The following is a 15,313-nucleotide window of genomic DNA, read 5'->3' as shown; positions in this document are numbered from 1 at the left end:
TTTAAGTGTGAGATGCTGCTGGTTTAGAACATCCCGCAGTGAACATGCGTTTCCCATCTTTCTTTCCAAAACCCCGTCTTTTGTTCCGAAACCTTGGGTGGTTCCAGATATGGCTTTTATCATGCAGTTGGCCCTTATGACTTCGCTACATTTTACAGGAGGTTTCCTGGCACTTTTAACCCTTTTTCCTTACCTGAGAAAATCCAGGAAGATAGAAGTGATAGAATTATAGTGGTGCCTCGCTAGACAGTTACCCCGCATGACAGGGTTTTTTTTGCTAGACATTGACTTTTTGCGACCGCTATAGTGATTCGCAAAACAGTGATTCCTATGGGGGAATTTTGCTGGACAATGTTTGGTCCCTGCTTCGCAAACCGATTTTTGCTAGACGACGATTTGCTTTTTGCTAGACAATGATTTCGCTAGACAGTGATTTCAGTGGAACGGATTATCATCGTCTAGCAAGGCACCACTGTATCTATGGAATATCTGTTGTGGTAGATGGCACCAAGGAGAGGTCTGTCTGGAAGCGCCCCTGTGTATCCCAAATTATATGACCCATCTGTCACAAGACTTTTCCAGTCATCTGTCATGGGGTATAAGTCTCATGTTCTTTTCCTGTTCTGGAGAAGGGGGAACTAAATCTAGCTGTTGTCACCCCATCGAGACGATGTTTTCCAAATCTTTCTATCATACAAGTGCAAAGGTACGGTCCTCTTTATCTGTTTAATTAGTTGGAACTGCTAGTGGTTCAGGCGTCTGGCTGCAGAACCAAAGATTGGAAGTTTGATTCCCCCATAGTGCCTTGATGACAACGGATGGATTTGATTATCCTTCTAGCCCTGCAATTCTAAGGTGATAGATGTGTATCTTGCTTCTTCTGCCATTTTCAAAGCAACATGGCTTTCTTCCTCCCTGAAGTGGGATAGGCTGAGAGGATCTGAAATACCCCCGGGCTGCCCAGTGAGTTTTATGGCTAAGTGGCAATTTGAATCCAGGTTTCTTAAGTATTTGCCCAATGTTAACTATGAGGATGCTGGAGGAGACTCTTGAGAGTCCCCTGGACTGCAAGGAGAACAAACCTATCCATTTTGAAGGAAATCAACCCCGAGTGCTCACTGGAAGGACAGATCCTGAAGCTGAGGCTCCAAGACTTTGGCCATCTCATGAGAAGAGAAGACTCCCTGGGAAAAGGCGCTGATGTTGGGAAAATGTGAAGAAGAGAAGGGGACGACAGAGGATGAGATGGTTGGACAGTGTCATCGAAGCGACCAAACATGAATTTGGCCCAACTCTGGGAGGCAGTGGAAGACAGGAGGGCCTGGCGTGCTCTGGTCCATGGGGTCACGAAGAGTCAGACATGACTTAACAACATACTATGAGGATTGAGGGATGGGGGGGGAGGCACTATTACAATACCATAGTTTACAATTTAAACCATGGTTTGGGCACCCAAAGTTACAGGAGACAAACCATGCAGAAGCACTGTGTACGTTTTGTACCCACTCCGTTGGGTAAAGTTCTCGCCTGCCTCCGTGGCGTTGTGGCCCCTTCCAGTGCAGTCACGAGCGTAACTAGGGTTTGTCAATTCAGACACACTGACCAAACATTAAGAAACATGGTTTCAAGGTTACCTGAACCATGGTTCAAGGTGCGATTCCTGCATTCAGCCAAAGCCATAGCCTTACAGATCTTAAACATTCAAAACTGCCCATGCTCAAAATCCTGAATGCAGAGATTCTCTGTCTTCCTGGTGAGCAAAGGCTCAAAAATGCAGGAGATTTTGATAGGTTTCTTCCGCTCCCTATTTCTGCAGCTAGAGAACCAAATTCTAAATGGGGAAAAATGTGTATCTGAAGCATGCCACTGCATGACAACTGTATTCTCAGAGCATGCCAGGAACACTTTCGGTTTTTATGGGCATCCTTTGTTTCAATTTAAGAAATAAGCCTAAGGATCCGGCTAAGGAAGCAGAGGCTTGTCTGGATACAACTCCCTGTATGCAAAAATCAGGAATGCCAACTATTTCTCTGCATCAGATGCTAGATTGCTTTGGGCAGTTGCTTAGATGGGAGCATGTTTTAACCTGTGAGAGGCAGGAAATCCTAAGCATTTTCGGATATATTTTTTAGCAACATCCTCTTGTTGAGTTTTACTCAAGCTTGCATTTCTGCCGAGAAATCCAGGGCAGGTTTCTCAATATCAGGGGCCTCAAGCAACATTTTTATTTACTCATTTTCTTTCTCTTGAGTAGCACACACCATGTCCTGATTCTGTGAAATGTTTCCCCTTCCCATTGCAGTACGATGGGCGTATGAAGCTACCTGATTCTGAAAAAGATCATCAGTGCTCTTGGTGTTGATGTTTTATCTCTGAAGGGCGTTAGGAAGTGTTCAGAAAGATTTGTTTGTTTGGACTACAATTCCCAGAATCCCCCAGGGCAGCCATTTCTGCCTGATGGGTTCTGGGTGTTGAGGTCCTAACAAGGGCCATCTCTGCACTCTGATTGTGGACAAGGGTCTCTTTCTCATGGATCTTTCCTGTAGGAGATGCAGTTTAATTGAATCTGTGATTTTTGTGAGCAGACCCAAATCCAGAGGAAACCAGGGCTTCTAAAACTCTGAAAGTTGTGCAGAATGATGCACTTCATCAGAGGTGCCACCTCTATCAGAAACACATGCACCCCGGTTCTGAGTGGAATGTTTTTCGAAATCCATATTGGCTCTTTATGGAGAGGTTTGGTGATGGGTGAAATAAGATTACGTGGGAACTGTATAATTTGATAGTTGCAGAGTCAGGTAAAGGTAAAGGTAAAGGTTCCCCTTGACAATTTTTGTCCAGTCGTGTTCGACTCTAGGGGGCGGTGCTCATCTCTGTTTCCAAGCCATAGAGCCAGCGTTTTGGTTCAAAGACAATCTTCCATGGTCACATGGCCAGTGCGACTTAGACACGGAACGCTGTTACCTTCCCACCGAGGTGGTCCCTATTTATCTACTTGCATTTGCATGCTTTCGAACTGCTAGGTTGGCGGGAGCTGGGACAGGCGACGGGCGCTCACTCCGTTGCGTGGATTCGATCTTACGACTGCTTGGTCTTTTGACCCTGCAGCACAGGCTTCTGTGGTTTAGCCCGCAGCGCCACCACGTCAGCCAGGGAATTAAATGGCACTTCATCTACATAAGTATTCATTGGTGGCACAGAAGGGCTGGTTTGCTGTCAGATCTGCTTTGATTTGGATTCCTGCCTTGAGCATGGGGTTGGACTGGATGGCCTTATAGGCCCCTTCCAACTCCATTAATCTATGATTCTATTATTCTACTTGGTTGTATGATTTATTTTTTAAAAAAGTTGTTTTTGCCTGTTTTTGTTCTTTTAAGAATTTTGTAAGCTGATTTGAGCCCTCTTTTTTTTTAAAGTGGGAAAGCATAGTATAAATCTAGAGAATAAATAAATAATAACAAATAGTCCGTGCAGGGTTTTCTGATAGCTCCCATGTGCTGCCAATGCTTCCTCTTTCAGAGTGCATTCAGAGCAATGTGACTGGGCAATATTTTTGGATTGCAGTGCCTGTGTGGTGTCGTGGATAGAGCATTAGACTTGGACTTTGGGCATCTGGGTTCAAATATCTGCTTGGCTATGGAAACGTCTGGGGAGGGGCGATAGCGAACCCCTTCTAGAATCTCTCACATACTTTGAAAACCGCGTTAGGTTCACTGGAAGACCAAAGGGACTTGACGTTACTTTAAGAACAATAACATTTCTCAGATTGCTGTGTGGCATTCGTGGGCATACAGTAGTAAGGCTCATGCATTGTCTGCAGATGGTTAAGTCCTTGACTGGCACTGAACTAGGAAAGGAGCCAAGACAGCTGCAGCTAGCCAGGGTTGGCAGTATTTGGCTGGAAAGGGGCAGCGATCCGACTTCTTAAAAGGCAATGCCGTGTGTTCCTCTAAAAATGCATATATACAGATCAGCCCTTGTGTGTTGAGCAGATTGCTGGTGGAGAAAACCCGGACAGACACACAAAACACTGCGATGTTTTGATTTTGTGTGCGTGAACATGGGCGTCTTGAGAGGAACGGCTCTCCGCCTGAAGTGAAACATCATCCTGCCCTCACTTCTGATAAAAGGGTTTTTAATGGATGTTTGTGTGTATAAATAGAAATGTAACAACAATATGATCAAAAGAAAGCAAAGGTGTTGCACCCCTTTAAGAACCAAAAGGTGCGAATTTGGTGGACCACAATCTGCTTCCTTGGACACGTGGAATGAAATATTTAGCCACAGATTTCCACATAAGCATAAAAGATGGGGTGGACACCTTGTAAGGGTAGAGCCAAGCCTGGAAAATGAAATTTCAAAGGGATAATATCCTTATTGACATCAGCCATGAACTCTGAAAGTATGAATAATGTGTCAACCACACTGCTGTCACTTTACAATTTTACTTTTCTGGAATTTTTACTTTTCACGGAATGTCCACCTCACAACGCATGTAGAAACTGGCTTACTAGTTCACTCGTGCGTCTCAGCAACGGCGCCGGGATTCGCGAAAGCTCATCCCGAAATAAGTCTGTCGGTCTTTAATAAACAGTCTGCAAATCACGACTATAATTTTGTCTTTCCCTCTTCTTCCTTTGTTTGTTTTTTCATTAAACCTGATGAAACAGACTCACATGGGCTACCTCCTGAAAAACAAGTTTTCGTAGTGTTTTCGTCGAACCGTTTCACCCGACAGGAGGGTGGAATAAAAGAACTGTGTGTGTATGTCTGTGTTTATACACCAACAATAATTTTGCTCTGGACGTATTTATTTTCAGCTCTGGCAAAGTGTTAACCTGCCCTGCAGCCCTGTCTCAGCCTCCGTCCAGCGTCCTGTAGACTCTCCCCTCATTGCCAGTCTTTAAAACTGGGCTTTGTGCCGGCCTGTTCTGTAGTCTGGCAGAGTTTCTTCCTTCTGAACCCTCCTTATCATATTCTAGCTTCTGCATTTAACTGCCCAGCACCCTCGTGGAGGGTGGGGGGAGCTGCCTTTCTCGAGGGTGGGCTGTGCATCCTGCATCTTCCCTGGATCCGTCTAGTTTTTTGAGATATTCATAGGAAGATGACTTTCCCATCTGTGCACCCTTGTTTGTGAATCGCTCTCGTCTTCTTTCTTTCTCGGGTTTCCCAGCTGGTTCCCTGGCGTTTAGCAGTTTTCTGGGCACTCCGCCTTGCCAGAAAACTCTCGTCCTTTCTCTTCCCTAACCCCGGAGATGAAAGCAGCCCTCCCTTCTCTTCATTTGGAGGGGCTTATCATGAAACAAAGCCCTCAGCGCCAGCCTGGAATCCCAAGCAGCTGCTAGCCTGCTCCGCTGTGGGCCTTTCATATCATGGATGCTCCCCCAACTCACCCACACAATGCCCAAAAAAACTGGCTGTATTTCTCTTCCCACTTCCCTCTGCCTGCCCCCCAGCGGAACATTTTTTTTTAAAAAAAAATCAAGATTGCTTTAATGGGGCTGGAGGCATATAATAACTGTCCTAGGCATGTCAAGGGGAAAAAAAGGGGGGGGTGCTTATTTTGCTTGGGCAAATGAGAAATGTACAACAAGGCAGACAAAGAAGAGAGCCGCCACGGAGGTAGGAAGAGAAATGGGAGTGCGTTTTCCATTCCCTTTCAACGAATTTTTGAAATATGTGTTTCTAAAGCCCAGGGTGAAAAAAAGCACATTTCTGGCACATCCGTATCTTGCTGGCATTTAGCTGGACTGTTCAAGCGTAATCCTAAATGAAGGCAAATTAATAACAACCACAACAAAAGTTTTATCAGGCAAAATCCAAAGACGCCAAACGAAACAAGACAAGACAAAAATGTACTGCACCTTAAAGCCGAACAAACTATTATACTTTAATGTGAGCTTTCCTCGACACGTCCACTTCATCAGACATAGGGAAACAAAATGAAATATTGAATGAAATATCGGTTTCATAAGTAGGACATTGTAAATATTCATTGGCTTGTGGGTGTGTGGTACATTTACATACAGTAATTGGCTTAGGGTTCTAAAATTGTGATCTGTTCTTAAGCAGTAAAGGTTGCAGTTAATTAGATCACTTTAAAAAAAAAAAAAGTTACAAATAAGACCGAATACGATTTTATTCACTTTTGATTGATGCAATGAAGGTTTCGCCCAGGCTTGTATTTCCTTAATTCAGCATAGCTTAGCGTTGGGGGCCTGAGCCTTAGGTAGATTCAAGCGCTGCCTTCCCGTCTCCATGGGAGGAAAGATCAGAAGTGCTCATTTCTGCTTTTGATCTATATGCAGTTCCTTGCTACATCCAAATTCGGGGGGAAATATCATTCCTTTTAACCTATAGTTTGTTAGCCTTTTAATACCTCACCAAAAGGGAGGACTGGTGTCATCACATTAAAAGTCCATTGGTTTGTGTAAAATTACGTAAGTCATGCTTAGATTCCAAATTAGATTTAAAAAAAAACAGTGGAAGCAGAACTATAGATGGGCACGAACCGAACCAACAACCACAAACTTTTTCCCCCTCAACGCTTTCTTTTGCTTTGGTGAAATGGGATGTCCACCCCGGCCCCTGTCACCTTCCTATCTTGTCCTGAAGGTAGGCCTCTTCCATCCTGGGAGTCAACGAGTCCCTCATGAACCTGAAAAACGAACTTCAGACCAGTTCGTTTTTTGGGGAGGTTCGTGATGGTTCGTGGCCCGCGAGTAGCCACGAATCATCACGAACCGCTACTTTTCTGGCCTGTGCCTATCTCTAAGCAGAACTACAGTACATCTCACCAAAGTGGAGAAAACTGACCAAAATCACTCTGGCCTGTCGGATGAGCCCGCTGTCCAGGAGTTAACTATGGATGGACAATTTTCTCGTCCGAGATCTCCTTCCGTAGGGAGACGGACCGTGGACAAAGAATGCCACCAGAAGGAGGTCCGTCCCTAACCCTTCAAATGAAGGAAGCTGTGCAGCCGTGAAAGTTTATACGAAACAGAACTCGCTAATTTAGAATTAAGGTGCTGTACGATTCTTGGATGCTTTTGCTGCAGCCGACGTATACTTGTCTAGAAATTTCTCCCAGTCGTAGTTTACAGAGGACTTGGAAGGCATTGTGGGCTTAGCATGTGCCCATTTTGCTCTGCCAAACAGGAGACTGGTTAAACTGGGGGAAAGATGGATACCACGGAGAACCTTGTAAATGTTTTTTCACTGAAGGGATTCTTTGTATCAGCATCATGCTTAAGATAATGGTCAGCAACTGGTAGCCACCAAGCCTAATCTGCTCTACTAAAGGAAAACCCAAAGGTGTCTGTTGTGAGGGGAAAAGGAGAATAGAGTGGAAGCAGTGCCGGTGTGTGCGAAGACTTGTCGACAGACTCTAGTGGGGGTGGGAGCTAGCCTAGTGGCCTACCTTGTCAGGGTACCTCTCCGGGAAAATTAGTGGGTACTTAACCAGGGCTTTGAGCTAACTGAGCTATTTTTCTTGGCCTGATTTGAATCCCCCTGTTCTTTTTCTTGATTTTTTCTTTTTCTGCAGAATGCCAGGCCGGTGTGCAAGTCTCTCTGCCTGCCGTGATGGAAGTCCGGTTGGGCGAAGAGGTGCCGATTCCCTGCACGCATAACGTGTCGGAAGGAGAGGATTTTCACCTGGTGGAGTGGTTCATTGTGAGTATGCGGGCTTTGGGAAGGAGCAACAGTGGTGGTAGTTGAAGCTGTGTGTGTGTGTGTGTGTGTGTGTGTGTGTGTGTGTGTGTGAGAGAGAGAGAGAGAGAGAGAGAGAGAGAGAGAGAGAGACATAGACCAAGGGATTTAATCAACCCTTTCTTCTCGGACCACAAACACCCAAATCCCTCTTGACCACACAGACGGACAGGAACGGGGAGCAGCGGCGTGTGGCCTACAACGATCAGGTCCAGCAGGGTGTGGACAGAGGCACCGAATACAAAGACCGAGTCACCATGGACGCCAACTACAGCCTGGTCATCAAATCCGTGGACGTGAGTGACGAGAGGACTTTCTCTTGTCAAGTGACCAGCAGTTCGGGGACTGGAACAGGAGCCACCCAACTCAAGGTGTACGGTGAGAGATTCAGCCTCTCGGAGAGCCGCTCTTGAAATCCCCTCCTGGCCTCTCCCGCGCCCACCATGCCCCCTCGTCCCTCCATAGAGGTTCTTGGACTGCAACTCCCAGAAGTCCTTGTCAGTGAAGCGTCAGTGGTGAAGGCTTCTGGGAGTTGCAGTCCAACAACATCTGGGGGCCCAAGGTTGGGAACCACTGTTTTAAAGATTTCCGTGGACTTGTCCTCCTTCCACTAGGGGTGTGTCCATTTGTTTTTCATGCACTACAACTCCTAGAATTCTCCAGGGAGCACTGGGGGATTCTGGGAGTTGTAGTCCAGAAACACAGATCTGCACACCTCTCCTTTCCATTTAGGTTTCCTTACACATCTTTTCCTTCGACCTTCTCACCTTCAGTGCCACCACCTTTTTACCCAAGGGCCTTCCGGTCATTGAAATGGCACCACCTTTATTATTTCTGACTGGGCAATACTTTGCTTCTTTCTCTGCCTTCCTGTCCTCCATCCGTGTCACCTTCTTAAAATGTCTGCTCCTAACTGAGGACTGGAGTGCATATTTCTGCATTTGCTGCTTCTCGTCTTCTCTTGTTTTCATTTAGTATTTTATCGGTGCCTCTTTGGTAGACCTTCTCTCCACGCTGATCTTTGGTGTAACTTCTGCCCTCCATCCTTCTCAGGGCGGCCCATAGCTATTGTCTCACAGAAGCCAGGCTCGACTCGTCATCGGCCTCATCCAGCAGCACAACAGCAAACAGTGGCTTTGAATAACACCCCGCTCCGCCGAGCAGCTGTCTATACAACTGGGAACAATATAGACACGCAGCTGTGTTTGTCTCCCCACCTTCCTTTGATCAGAAAAGGAGGAATCTCCAGTAGATCCAGCCGTTGGTTTTTTCTTTCTTTCTTTCTGGAATTGTGCTTCTGGATAAGACTGGCCATTTGGCATGAGATGGTTCTGAATTTTCCTTTGGGCAGAGCTCCTTGCTCATGTTCTCAATACTAATCCTTTTGTCTCCTCTTGACACTGAAGTAGGAAGAGCGTAGCTCTCGTCCCTGTACTTAAAATACAGATTGCTGTAGGTTTGAGAGGTGTCAGTGGATTTGAAAACTGATTGCTTTTTTTGACTGATTGGGCTGATTATATCTCTGTGGCATCAGAGGACCAGAATCTTGATACCGGTGTTTCTTTGAGATTCTGGAGAAAACATAGGAAAGCACTGAAAAGCCATTACAGTGGTGCCTCGCAAGACGATGTTGATTCGTTCAGCAAAAAACGCTGTCTTGCAAAAACATCGTCTTGCAAAACGCGGTTCCCCATCGGAATGCATTGAAATCTATTTAATGTGTTCCGATGGAAAAAAAAATTGTCTTGCAAAAATTGTCCATAGAAAACATCATCTTGCGAAACGCGGTTCCCCATCGGAATGCATTGAAATCTATTTAATGCGTTCCGATGGAAAAAAAACATTGTCTTGCAAAAATTGTCCATAGAAACCATCATCTTGCAGAACGCGGTTCCCCATTGGAATGATTGAAATCTATTTAAAGCGTTCCAATGGGGAAAAATCATCGTCTTGCGAAAATCGTCCATAGAAAACATAGTCTTGAGAAGCGCAACAGCGATTGCAAAAACCAATTGTCTTGCAGATTAATCGTCCTGCGAGGCAATCGTCTTGCGAGGCACCACTGTACTTCCTAAACAGTGTTGACATTATGTGGCTGTATGGGCCCTTGGTCTAACTCAGGGTGATACAGCTTCCTAATAAGCAAGGGCTGTTATTTACTTGTTTTTGTTAAGAATCCTGTGGCTTTGAATCATTACAATCAGAGAATCATAGACTAATTAAGGCCATCGCGTCCAACCCCCTGCTCAATGCAGGAATCCAAATCAAAGCAGATCTTACACAGGGTTAGGTATCTAATTTTTTTCTTGAACTTTTTCAGTGTTGGAGTGCTCACCACTTCTCAAGCCATGGTCGTACTGCTCTAACCATTTTTCCTGATATTCAACCTAAATCTGGCTTCCTTTAGCTTGAGCCCATTATTACATGTCTTGCACCCTGCGATGATGGAGAAGAGATCTTGCCTCTCCTCTGTCTGATTGTCTTTCAAGTATTTGAAAAGTGCTATCCTATCTCCCCACAGTCTTTTTTTCCCCCTCACGTTTTGCTCATTTCTTTTGGTCTTTCCTTGTAGGGCTTGGCTTCCGGTCCCCTCATCATCCTTTGGCCCTCCTCTGAACTTGATTCAATAAACAAATAAATTTTAATAGCCATTAGTAGCAGAGAGCTACCGGTGCTGCCTCACGCATATCGGAAATCAAGGGGGGAAAGCAATGAAAGGAATAAGCAAAATAAATGGTGGTTGTGGGTTTTTCGGGTTCTTTGGCCGTGTTCTGAAGGTTGTTCTTCCTGATGCTTCACCAGTCTCTGTGGCCAGCATCTTCAGAGGACTGGAGTAGGAACTCTGTCCATGCTCTGTTGGTGTTTGTTGGATAGCTGAGTATTTATAGCTGGTCTAACGACACCCATCAATCACAGTGACAGATAATCTCTTCCCCCCCCCTTATCACAACAAAAACATGCTGATCACCCTATCTCTTGAAAAATGACAAAAGCTGTTTCCCGCAACTATAAATACTCAATTATCCAACAAACACTAACAAAGCATGGACAGAGTTCCTACTCCAGTCCTCTGAAGATGCCGGCCACAGAGACTGGCGAAACGTCAGGAAGAACAACCTTCAGAACATGGCCAAAGAGCCCAAAAAACCCACAACAGCCATTAGATCACGGCTGTGAAAGCCTCTGCGTAAACAAAATAAATGTTCGCTTGAACATTTCGAGGCCCCTGAGGCTCTGTGGTGCCTTAAATGGCTGTAACGTACTGAAGAAGATACAGAAATATACCGTCCGGGCGAACGTTTGCTGCAGGTTAGGGCCTGTTATTGAGCAGTTTCTGTGGCCAGGTGTGTTGTGTGGGCGAAGGGGGTCCCTTCGGGGTGTGTTTGGCGCATACGCCTGCCCTTCTCGCCCGACATGTCTGATGCCTGCTCTCTCTTTCTTTCCTTACAGACCCCCCTGAAACCCCTGAGGTGACGCATAACAGTGGGACCCTCTCTGTGACGGGAGAGTATGCTTCACAGGTTAGCCTTTGGTTTCCGTTTCTCCACAGGAACCGACACGCATGCCCGTGTGGCCCTCGCTCTCAGAGGATGAGAACCAAGGCCATAAAACAGGGCAGGGCAAGTAAAGGGTTTTTATTTTTTTTAGCCCCAGGTCACCGACGTTTATAGCAATGATGAAGTCTAGCCCTCAATCTGCCAAGGAAAATTAGGAAAATTAACAGCAATGCCTCCGGGCTCCGTGAAACAGAAGAAGAACACTCACACACCTTTTTTTCTTGAAAGCATAAACTTTTTATTTCATGGGGGCAATTCTCCTCCTTTTTTTGGAGGGGGGCATGCCATGCCTCAGGGCCGAGGGGTGGGGGGAGATAGATGGTGTACCTGGCTAAAATTCCCAGTCCTGGATCTGATGAGGACTTCCTGACCGCAGGAGCTTGTAGTTGGTGGTGTGCTCCCAGGAGGTTTTTTTTTTTTGGGAGGGGGGACAGCAGTCTGTACATGCTTAGGGGGATTTCCTTTAAGCATTTCCTGATACTTAAATTTTTTTAAGCACAACGAGTCTTTCCATTGGGCAGAAATTCACGCCCTTATCTTCTTTCCTCACCAGATTGCAACCTGCAGCAGTAAAAATGCAAATCCACTGCCGACCATCAGCTGGTATAAAGATGGGCACCTCCTTAATGCCTCCACTGAACTCAATAGGGGTAAGCAAGCCGCGTTTTACTGAAGTCCCTATTAAAAGTGGAATAATGGCACAACAACAGAAGCACCACCATCAGTACAGTCGCACCTTGCAAGACGACGACCCCACTAAACGACAAATCCGCATAACAATGACTTTTTGCGACCGCTATAGCGATTCGCAAAACAGTGATTCCAATGGGGGATTATTGCTGGACGTCGATTAGGTCCATGCTTTGTGAACTGTTTGTTCACAAGACAACGATTTTTCTGATGATCGTCACCTTCGCAAAATGGCTGGCCTATGTTTTCCGGACCCATGCTTCACAGGGCAGCCATTTTTGCAGCTGATCGGCGCTCCCAAAATGGCATCCCTATGGGCGATCTTCGCTGGACGACGAGGTATTTTCTCCATTGGAACGCATTAAACCGGGTTTCAATGCATTCCAATGGGGAAACGCTTTTCGCATGAAATTGCTAAACAGCAATTTCAATGGAACGGATTATCGTTGTCATGCGGGGCACCACTGTAGTAGTAATTATGGCTAATACCAACAACAAGAACACTCGCATTGATCATAATACTGTGTTGTTGGCTGGCCTTCGGGGCATCAGTTGTATTTTTCTGGCTTCCTCTGGAAAGCTCTCTCCCATGAATAAAGCGCCTCTCAGGTCTGCCCCATTTTCATTCTTCTGCTTCTCCTGCTGCCATGGGGAATCCTCTTTTCTCAATATAAAGCCGACCAGGATTTCCCTTTTGTTCCATCCACTGGCTCAGTTTCCTCTGTGCGAGAATGCTGGCGGCTGTTACAAAGCCAGCCCGTGTCCTGAATTTAGAGGTGGTGGGTTTGAGGTCAAAATGCAGGCTCTTCCCCCCCACAAGAAAAATGAACTTGGTTGGACCACAGCTTCTGGAATCCCCCAGCCAGCAGGGAAATTCTGGGAATGGCAATTTTTTAAAAAAAGTGTTTTTTCTATATTTCATGATGTTTGTAGCTGTGAACTTGGCTGAGTCACAGCTTTCCACCAGCTAGAGAAATAACATATTTTTCTGTGTATAAGACGCCCCCATGTATAAGACGCCCCCTACTTTCCTAACCCAAAATTAAGAAATCTAAGTGGGACTTAGCAAGTGCAGGGGGAAAGGGATCAAAGCCCTGCAGGATCACTTTGATCCCTGCTTTCCCCTCCATTTGTTTTTGTTCTCTCCTCAGCTTACTTCCATGTATAAAACAACCCTCAATTTTTATTCTAAAGATTTTAGACAAAAGTATTATCGGAAAAATCACGATTATTTACATCTAGGCAGCTTCCAAGTCACCATTATAAGTCATATTAACGCGTAGTATTCATGTAACACATTTCCACCAATCAGAATCATCCGGACAAGATCTCTGCAGGGTAGGCATGTGTAAATAATGGTCAATGAAACTGAGTAATTGAAATATCTATGCCCACAATATGTTCAGCTTGGTCTATGGCAGAACAATAATAAAAGTCCATTTCGGCTTTTGATTACCGTTTCTCGGGGTGTTCACGTAGAGAATGCTCAGAAGTGGTTTACCCTTCCCTTCCTCTAGGGGGCGCCCTGGGACTGTGCAGCTTGCCCAAGGCTACCCAGGTTGGCTCTACTTGCAGGAGGCACAGCTGAGGAACCGAACTCCCAACCTCTGGCTCCACAGCCAGATGCCTAAACCGCCAAGCTATCGAACCAGCTTAGAACAATAAATATGATTTTTTTAAAAAAAGATAACCAGCAGAAACTTGTGTCACTACTCGACCTAAATTAAATTGTGTTAAAAATGCCGTTAAGGACGCTGTTTTTGAAATTACCCAAAGGATGTGTGGAAGCAGCTTCGGGTAAACCCGTTTTCCGAGTTCTCTGTCTTTCTGCCAGCCTGTTTGCCACCTCCAGAACTGTGACCATGAGTTTTTTCTGCTGTACTTCTTGGCTACTCCACAGAACTGTATGTGGTATCCCGGACGGTGAAGGAAGCGTCGGGGCTCCTGTCTCTCTCCAGCACTCTCTATCTGCTCCCGAAGAAGTCTGACAAGGACTCAGCCTTCCACTGCAAGGTCACCTACACCATGCCCCATGGGGAAGTCCACACGGCCGAAACACCACCTTTCCACCTCACCCTGCACTGTAAGTATACTAGGACTGTGGTGTCCCCTGGGGGAGTTTTCCAAGACCTACCACAGAGGCAGAAAAATGTGGAAATGACAAATACAGTGGTGCCTCGCAAGACGAAAGTAATTTGTTCTGCGAGTAGTGCTGTCTTGCGAAATTTTCATCTTACGAAAAGGGGTTTCCCATAGGAATGCATTGCATTGCATTCCTATGGGAAACCTCGCAAGACGAATGAATTATTTTCGTCTTGCGAGACATTGGTCTTGCAAAACAAAAAAAATCGTCTTGCAAAGCACGGCCATAGAAGAAGCCGTCTTGCGAGTCACCAACATGATCGCAAAACGCTTTCGTCTTGCGAGTTTTTCATCCGGCGAGGTGCTCGTCTTGCGAGGCACCACTGTACTATACATTGCATGGTTTCTGGTTCCCTCTAGTGGCCACGTCTGGTAAATATACCCTGAAAATGAATAGAAATACGTCTGGATTTTTTAATTTAATATTTTCAGGCAGAGAATAAGTGAATCCATGAATAGGGGGCCTCTGCAGTACACAGCTGGCATCAGGCTTGTGTGGAGCCCCTACAGAGGTCTTTCTGACTTCAATTCCGATGCCCTATAGTGGACTCACCCCCAGCTTAATGGACGATGGGACCCTTACTAGTCTGGGAATTGTAATGTTTCTCAGCTCTGGACTAGGCAGTTTCAGTCCCTGTGCTATTTTCGTGGGAACGAGGACGTCAGCATGTTGTAGATGGCCAGGCAAATACCTTGAGGGATACTTCTTGAGAACATTGCGGGGTATGGATGGATGTCCCTTCTGGGATAAAAATTTCCAAGGGTGCCCCTGGCTTTGACCCTTGATTCCCCAAACCCCATTTTAGCCCTGATGCTAAAGCGTTTACCATGGTAGCCAATGGCCTATCCTGGTGGCCCACACGGAGGTCTGCCAGCGTGGTCTGGAAAGTGCAGTGGGTGGTCTGACCCCTGAAATAGGGTGGAAGGAAAGTGTGGATTAGGTGGCACAGGGTGGAATTAATTTCCCTGGCCTCATTCCTTGCTCCCTTCAGACTACACGGAGAACGTGGATTTTGCTCTGGAGTCTTCAGAGGTCATCAAGGAAGGGGATGACGTGCAGCTGCGTTGCAAAGCCGATGGGTCTCCTCCACCCGAGTATTTCTTCTTCAAATTACCGGTACCGTTGGCCAGAATTTTTCCCCTTGGTCTCAGCCTGTTCCTTTCCTGAGTTCTGATGATGAATTAACCACCTGATATAGAATCCGTCCATCTTC

At 45.9% G+C, this 15,313-nt stretch overlaps 1 protein-coding gene across 3 annotated transcripts in view; it reads left to right on the top strand.

Moving 5' to 3' along the window:
• BCAM (basal cell adhesion molecule (Lutheran blood group)) overlaps positions 1 to 15,313 on the top strand; it is a 53,394-nt gene that overhangs the window by 24,070 nt on the left and 14,011 nt on the right. For all 3 annotated transcript variants that reach the window (XM_072980319.2, XM_078380082.1, XM_078380081.1), the window contains exons 2-7: positions 7,547 to 7,674; positions 7,875 to 8,088; positions 11,161 to 11,231; positions 11,821 to 11,917; positions 13,858 to 14,040; positions 15,092 to 15,216. In XM_072980319.2, the coding sequence (XP_072836420.2) occupies positions 7,547 to 7,674; positions 7,875 to 8,088; positions 11,161 to 11,231; positions 11,821 to 11,917; positions 13,858 to 14,040; positions 15,092 to 15,216 (818 nt within the window). The remainder of the gene's footprint in view (positions 1 to 7,546; positions 7,675 to 7,874; positions 8,089 to 11,160; positions 11,232 to 11,820; positions 11,918 to 13,857; positions 14,041 to 15,091; positions 15,217 to 15,313) is intronic.

The sequence above is a fragment of the Pogona vitticeps genome, chromosome 9 (assembly GCF_051106095.1).
Source record: "Pogona vitticeps strain Pit_001003342236 chromosome 9, PviZW2.1, whole genome shotgun sequence".
NCBI lineage: Eukaryota > Metazoa > Chordata > Lepidosauria > Squamata > Agamidae > Pogona > Pogona vitticeps.
This window is presented reverse-complemented; position numbering and strand designations above follow the sequence as displayed.